This window comes from Emydura macquarii, unplaced genomic scaffold, assembly GCF_026122565.2.
Source record: "Emydura macquarii macquarii isolate MOO-44397 ecotype Brisbane River unplaced genomic scaffold, CSIRO-AGI_Emac_v2 contig_74, whole genome shotgun sequence".
NCBI lineage: Eukaryota > Metazoa > Chordata > Testudines > Chelidae > Emydura > Emydura macquarii.
Window position 1 is genome coordinate 4,440 of NW_027130211.1, and position 8,336 is coordinate 12,775.

The 8,336-nt window shown below is 42.2% G+C and overlaps 1 protein-coding gene across 1 annotated transcript; it reads right to left on the reverse strand.

Moving 5' to 3' along the window:
- Positions 1-5,952: 5,952 nt before the first annotated feature.
- Positions 5,953-6,882, reverse strand: LOC137149340 (taste receptor type 2 member 1-like). The gene has a single exon (XM_067542831.1). The coding sequence runs from the start codon at positions 6,880-6,882 to the stop codon at positions 5,953-5,955; it is 930 nt and encodes a 309-aa protein (XP_067398932.1).
- Positions 6,883-8,336: the final 1,454 nt, after the last annotated feature.

Genomic DNA, 8,336 nt, shown 5'->3' on the forward strand with positions numbered 1-8,336 from the left:
GAACTAACGGTTCATGACAATAGTGCAGGGCTCAGTGGGTTCCATGCTTCTGTCAGAGATGCCAGAGAGCAAAAGTCCCATGTGGATTTGCAGGACGTTTTAAAAAGGTGCAAAAACTATGGAATGTATATATATATATATGGCATTAATGGATGGAGAATGTTGCATGATGGGATCTTGACTCCTTGCTCCCTGTCATTCCACATAACCCATTGTTTCCTATAATACATTGTGAACATTTCCCAAAAGGCTATGTGCCAAATGATGGTGAGTTACGCAATGGCCTGCCTACCTGTGGGACACCGATGAAGCACTCCCGATGAGTAGGCACAGGGCCAACACCAGCAGCCAAATATACACATTCACAAGTACTCATATATTTCATATCAGACATGTGGAAAAGACATATTACAAATCTTTAAAAAATCCAACATCATTATTGCAGCAATATAGAAAACATGTATTCCTGCAAATTAACATCTCTTACCCTACTATCACGGCTTATCTCGCCCCCAAGCAGGGCAATATTAGATGCTAATGGCCATCTCCATCCATAAAAAAGGTCTCATACTCACCACTCCTATTTCAAATTCATGTCCTCTGATACATAAAAGCAAATAGTTGTGCATTTTTGATTGATAGCGTTTTGGCATCAAACTTTCTCTAGTGTTAAGAAAATGTAAAGGTAACTTGTACATTTCTTTGACTTCATGATGTAGCTCCTATTTACACCAGGTATGAATTTTATCCAATATGTCCCCATAAGCTTTTGTTTTTCATTCATTTTCCCTATACCTTGCCTTCTCCCCAATTTAGTCTTTGTCCTTTGTTTTCTTCCTTTTAGTGCGTCTGTATCCATTAATCTAACTGTTCCATTATTAATACTTTTTAATTTTTCCCTTCTAGTATTATTCTCACATCTCCTTTCTACTGAAGACATTTCTTCCTGTTATAATTCTGTGTCTTGTCAGTTTGTATGTTTTTCCCTTCAATGTTTTCCCATCTGGTAATTCTATCTAACTACTAACTTCTAATTTTCCTTAGTCAAGCCTCTCCCATCTTTGTTAATCTTTCCTTCTTCCTTTCCTCTGTTTCTTCCCTTTAATTTGCCCATCCGCCACCTTGCCAACTCTTTCCTGGTTCCTATCTCCTTTACATCCTGTGATGATTGGGGACTGTGTGAGAGGTGAGATGGAGACCATGAAGCCCCTAAAAGACTGGGGGTATGGTGCCCATGGGTGTCCATACCCAGCTCTGAGTTACAGACCCTGTGTGATAGCTCCTTTGCTGTGATGGAGCTGGTCTGGTAGATGTGTGGAGGGGGAAGAGTAGTGTGAAGAAAAGATTTCTCCTTTGTCTTCATCGTCCTCATCACTTGAAAAGGGAGGAGCAGATCTGAGCAGTGTGGTGAGATGGCTCACTACCGATCATGCTGAAGTGATATCAGTACTGAGAAGAGGCAATGCTTGTCCAGATCATGCATGCACCATCCCCATCTCACAGCACTATTGGCGCTCTCATATATCCAAGAGGGCCAGCGATACTGTCAGACAGAAGAAGGATTGAGACCAGAGGGCCTCGGGGTAACCTAGACCCTGCTCCGAGGGATCATAGATCAGAGGGTCTCAGGGTAGCCAAGACCCAATTACAAGGGACTCAGAAAACAGACCGGGAACCTGAAGGAGGAAGAGACAGTCTTCACCTAGAAGTGGTAGCTATCTCGCTTTGCTTACCAATCAGGATACTCTGTGGGGCCAGCATAGTTACTGAGGGTTTATGCTTGGGAGATTGAGGCTTACTAAGGAGAGGCATTATATAGTCCTTTCTATTTGTCTCTGATACCTGCTCTTCAATACACAAGAGCTCTGCACTGAAGATATTGACTCTTTGGTCTTCACTGATATGGTCACTGGGTGCCCAGCTGTGGGCACATGAATTGATCTGAATTGATCCCTGTGATCATGTTGTCGGGTCAAGTCCCCCACATTAATGATTGTTTGACTCTCTTTGGCATCACCAATGTTTTGTTTAGAGAATGCTTGTGTGGTCTGTAGATTGTTGACAGCCATAGCTGTAGGGCACGCATGTGTAACCTGCATGTCGCACTATGAAGGTAGTGGCCACCATATGTCCCAGCATTTGTAGGCATGTCTGCACTTTTTTTTTTTTAATTTACTATTGCAGCAAACCTGGCATTTGATAGCGCTGCCCTGGTTGTTAGTGAATCCAGATGAGCCCCCATGAATACTAGTTGCTGTATGGGCTCAAAAGTGGACTTTTTGTTGTTTATCATCAGTCCCAGCTTTTGAATTAGAGACCTTGTTTGTTGAATGACTTGAACGACTTGCAGTTGGCTGTGCGGCTTTATCAGGTAGGGGAATATCATGATCCCTGCCCTGCGTAGACGTGCTGCTACTAAGGCCAGCATTTTGGAAAAATCCCTAGGTGCAATAGCAAGGCCAAAGAGTAACACTGTGTATTGGTAGTGGTTGGTTCCCAGGATGAATCTCAAGAATCTTCTGTGTGCTGGATGGATAGTGACATGAAAGTATGTGTCTTGAAGGGCTGCAAACCAGTCCCCCTGTTATAGTGCCAGTATTATCATAGACAGTATGAGGACTGCCATGCTGAAATTCTGTCCCCTTGGTTTCTTCTCAGATGATCTTTATATCTTGAGTCAATTTAACTCCCAATCTGTATGCTCTAGCATCCATGTGTAATATGAAAGGGGTTTTGAAACATGAACAGGCTAAGAGAGGAGCAGTCACAAAGGTCCCTTTCAGTTCTGTAAATGCTAAATCATACTTTGTCGACCACTGAAATGTTTTTGCTTTTTCACCCAGCCTATGCAATGTTTCCCAGTATTGGTGAACTCACAAAAAAACTTTCTATAATAGCAGCAGATCCCAACAAAACTCTGCACATCTGTGAGTGTTTGGGGAGATGGCCAGTTCTGCACAGCCTCAATTTCCTTTCATTCACTTGAAATTCCTTCTTTTACCAGTTGCTGTTTGTTTGAACAGACAAAAACCACAAGAACTTTACCAACTAACATTTCCCTGAACCACTGGGTCTCAAAGCAGGTTTCAACCCCTCCCCCTCTTTCCCTTGCTGGAAAGCTAAAACAACAGGTAGCTGTTGTTATGGTTTCTGCTCCATGGAGGCAGGACAACTTGTTCACTGCAAACCAATTGTCCAGAAATAATTTGTTTCATCTAGCCCACACTTTTTTTTTTTTTTTTAATATTTCTTACACAGTTATTGTCCATAATGGAATCCAAACCACTTATTAGCTCACTTGCTATCTTGGCTATATAGATTTCTTGCTCAATTCCATAGATCCAGTTTTTAAGCCCAGTTCTCCTCATTTCTGGACAGGTGCCTGTCCCCCAGACCGTGTCTGTATTTGAGACCAGTTAGGGCTTTTTAGCATGTCTCAGCTATTAACTGTTATGGCTGAGTCCGTGTCCACTATTCCTATGACTTCCACGGCTCCTATTACACATTCTATAGCTAAACTCCTTCTACTGTTGTTTAACTGCCCAGATCTAAACAAAGACTGTGAGGCTGATCCTTATGCCTTCAAGCTTTGCCCCTTCAGCTTGATGTTCCCTCATTTGTCAAACTGGGACATTCACTTGGCATTTGTGATACTCTGTACTGGCCAGCCTGGTATTTAAAACAATCCTTCTTTTTGTGGCCTAACTTTTTCAGTTAACTGAACTGTTTCCCTCCACATTTGCCTTATTGTCAATATCCCTTGTTTTACAAACCACATTTAACTATGTTTCCAACCCATAAAAAGTGTCATAAACCAAATTAGAATTCCCTGTTCCACCATGTATATTAGACACAGATCTGTACTTACCAGGCTTGTGGTGATCAGCTTCCATCTTCCCCATTCACGGCTACTTTCTTTTCTGGTGGGCTGCTTCAAAGAGTCTGTGGTAAATTCCACAGACTCACAAAGTGCCGTTGGTCTCCTTTGCTGATCTTGAGCTGCAAGCTGAAGTTCCGCTGAGCTTTTATAAACTGGTCCCTTAATTTGTCCTGGAAGTCCTCCTTGGATTCTGGAATCTGGAACACAAGTCTCCACAGGTCCTCTACCAGTTGAGGTGTGGTCTCTTCTCTCCCGCTCCTTCTAGCCATTAGCTGTGCCCCAGCCAGCTCAGACTGATGGCTGACTCTAAACCACTTGTCAAGAGCTTGTACCAAATCTGGTCAATACGTTCTATTTTCTGGGATAAATTCTGCAGCACCATAAGAGCTGGCCACACAAGTTGGCTGCCAGAAAGCTGCCTCTCTCTTCATCTCTCCAACCATTCATTTAGGCTATGATGTTTAAATGAGTCAACTCACCCTCCCCAGGATTTTTTTCTTCAAAGATAATGGGCTTTTGTATTACTTGAGCTGGAACAAGCTGATCTCTCCCCCACTGGATCTCTGTGGGTTACAAATGGGGTAGAAAAGTACAGTGGTGTGTCATGTCTTACCCAAGTTCTCTAGCTGGCCTGATTCCTCATCCAGGTAGCTGACATCCACAGTGATCTGCAACACTTTGAATTCCTTCTCTAGGTTTTTTTTTTTTTTTTTGGTTCCTTATATCCAAATTGGGAATTTTCTTGCTGCTGCTCCAACAAAGCTTTTTTATTTCTGACTGCAAGTCATTTCTCAGGCCTTTCTAGAAAACCTTCAGCTGTTGCTTTAATTACTTTTGAAATGTCTCCAGCACTTATTTTAGGTCTTTTTTAGTTTCTTTTGGGAACGTCGCCAGCTTTTGTTTAAATTTCTTTTGGCCAGCGTTAAATCCCAATTTGATATAGATTTGCTTAGAGCACCTTTCAATATTTCTTCCCACTTGGTTCAGCAGGGATACCGACTCACAATTTCTCTCTTTTGGAAGCTCTCACCTGCCCCTTATGCCAGTGTTCCCCATTGGCATAAGCAATTAGCCAATATTCAGGACATTGACAGGTTGTTTCCATTAGGATGAGAAATTGATTATGCAAGTCGGGTGATAGTTTTTAATGTAATCTCATTTATTTACAAAAATGTATATAAAGTCCCGTTTCCCTGAACAGAGTAGAAACAAACAACTTCAGGCAGTTTCCTCAACATTTCCCAAGTCTGCCACTCCAGCAAGTGCTGTGCCCAAGAAACTCTGTCTCTCTGCATCCCCTAAGGTCATACCCCGGAGAAGGAGATGTGGGTTTCTTCTGGCTTTCTGTCCCTAACACATAAATGCTGCAAAATCAATATCTTATCCCCTGCATTTGCAATAAGGGACACCCTTCAGTTCATGCAGCTCTGACCTGACATATGCCTTGGACAGTCCTTACTTTTTGTAGTTGACTCTACTATATAAAGGGACAGAGTTTGCAGAGTCTGAAAAAATGCTTGGCACACCCATTGACTTAACTTAGGTCTGTGATTGTCTTTGGATCAAAGTCTAACCTGGTGGCAGCCACTAGCACTTTTCATCATAGCAGGGTAGATCCTCTGGGTCATCTTTTGTTTTCATTTGTTAATGTGATGTTCTTGTCTTTTCATGTCACGATCCTCAAGATCATAGGAGGTCCTTCCAGGCATCTGGTATTCTGGAGATCACATAGCTTGACCAGGGAAGGTCTAGTCAACATCGCTCACCCTAAGACTCTGATATAACTGGATATTGGTACCAGTTCAAGGACTCTTCCACTCCTCAGTCTCAGGAAATCTAGCTTACAATTAATAGGACTTTGCCCTTGTCTTCCATGAGTTATTAATTCACAAACATTTAAGAAAAAAGAATCATGTAACCCTAAATTTAACATTGTCCTCTACCACTATCCTCAAGAAGCAAAGCTCTGGATGGAAAGCTTCTAATTTTAGTGCATGCTGAGGTAGGAGAAATTATTTGATAAATAGAAGAGAAGAAGGGGTTGTATCTGTGGAGTTTGATCATGAGCCGTTTTATGAAACCTCTTCTCTCAGCCTGCACTTTGAATAGCTCAAAGCCCTCACTGCCACCCTCTTCAGCTTGGGGTTACCCATAATCAGGATAACAGAGTGCCCAGAAGGATAAGCAGCCACTACCACTACACAGAACCAAATGAAGTAGAGGCTGCTGTTGAGAAACCTTTTTGATAAAAATAGTACTAATAACGCAGAATAACAAATGTGGAAAAAAATGAAAGAGATCAGACCTTTAATTGCTCTGATGTGAGCCTTGGCAATGGTGTCTCTGGAACAGCTTGTGTTTTTTTCCATCCTCTTCTTGTGTCTCCACAGTGAAGTGATTAACAGTATGGCAGGAACAATGAATATAAAGAAAGGAAAGGAATAGCCAAGCATGGACAAAACACTGAGGCCAGAAGATAAATTATATGTACATTGTTCTGTCGTGTTTCCTGACAGCATATTCGTTGAATTGCCTATGTACTTTTTATGTATGTTATTGACTGCAGGGAGACAGGTGACCAAGGAGACCAGCAAGGAGCCCAAGAGTAGCTTTGGCAATAGCCCTGATATTCTCTGCTTCAGCCAGAGGAAGAGGCATTGGCTGAAGTTGGCGATTTTCACGCAGTAAAAGACACTGAGCCAGGTGGCAAACCAGAGACTGAGAATATTTAGATACACCCAAACAACATAGAAAGTTCTCCATATATCACACAGTCCTTTCATCCCAGGAGGTAATGCAGAGATAATATGGTTAATGAGTATTACGCATTGTAGGAAAAATCTGGAGATGCCCAGGCTAGTCAGGATCATGTCACAACAGGTCAGTTTTCTGCTCCTGATCCACTCACGGCAATTCACAACAATCATCAATCCATTTGCTATAATCCCTATAATGAACTCAACTCCTAAAATGATGAAAGCAATAATAATTACAGGAAACATGTTTCTGCCTGTGGTCACTAATGCTTGCCCAGCTTCTGAGGCTCTTCACTGAAGTGCTAGGTTTCTGGTCCTTCTGCCTTTGTATCACAGCTTAAAGTGTGATGGGAGGTGTTTTCAGCTATTGAACGAAGAGAACTCAGCTGTGTTTGCTGGGATGCAAATCTCAGAAAGGTTCTATTACAAATGTGATGATCTACTCTTTTCTCATGCATTTAATTTGTATATCCTCTTCCACACTGCAGTGCAGTGACTCTCCATGACCAGTTTCACAGACATTTTTCTATTGAACTTCTTTCCTTATTTTTATTTATTGTTAGTATTTAATTATTGCACCTTCATTTTCAGATTGGACTACCTGCTACTCATTCTACTTGGGAAATCCCTGGATTTCACTCATATGTTGCACCTACTGCACAGACATAAGATGTTCAAGAGCCTTATCCGCAATTATCAGATTTTTCTCCACAGGTTGCCTAAGCTTCCTGTTGGTCTCATTCTGCAAAATGGGGTTTCAATTATAATATTTAAATAAGGAGTCGACTTGCCTGGAAAATTTAAAGTCAGGTACATTTTATCTGTGTACCCTACCAATAGAAGCCCTAACTCTCAAAATTAGTCTAAACAATGATTCCCAGTGCACCACACTGTCTCAACATGACACTGGTCAAAAGGGGAAATAAAGCCTTTCCATAATTCCAAGAAGGATGTCAATAGTCCATAGTCTTTAAGTCATGACAGTTTCTCTCCTAAAAGCAGGCTGGTTCCATTGTCACAACAGAGACACAGCTGCAGTGAAGCGGATGCAAATCAGTACAGGATTCTATTACAGATTCTCCATCTCAAACAAATCTTTGCATTCTCCAGATATATTGATATTTATAGATGGTGACAGCAAACTGATTATTGTATATTAATTAATCGTTCTTATTTTTTGTTGGGATTATTAGACCCAGAACTGTCCTGTGGGTGTGTGATGGGTGTTCACCCCAAACCAGCCTAGAAGGGGTTAATGAGGCTGAGGCGAGGTCAGTTAATCATATAGGTCCTGAATGATGATGTAGCCCAGTGAGAAGGAACAGAGGCGACTACTATAAAGCCAGGAAGCTGGCAGAAGAAAGGGGCTGCAGTGTGGGAGTCTGTGGCCACTCTTTGGACAGTAGAGAGGGAAAGACGAAAAACTCGGCAGAGAGGGTGTAGGAAATGGCTGAGGAAAAGGCAGCAAGGTTCAAGAGGGTACAGACCTATGCTGATGATTAGAGGGTCCCTGAGCTGGAACCTTGACTAGACGGTGGGCCCAGGTTCTCCTACCAACTTCGGGGGAAGTGGCACCAGCATGACAGTGAATGCGAAGACTTCCTGAGACAGCTGTCATGGAAAGGTGACCTGTCCAGAGGGCCAAGCCATGAAGAAAGAGTACCCTGAATCACAGAGAGAGAGAGAGAAAAAGACAGAAG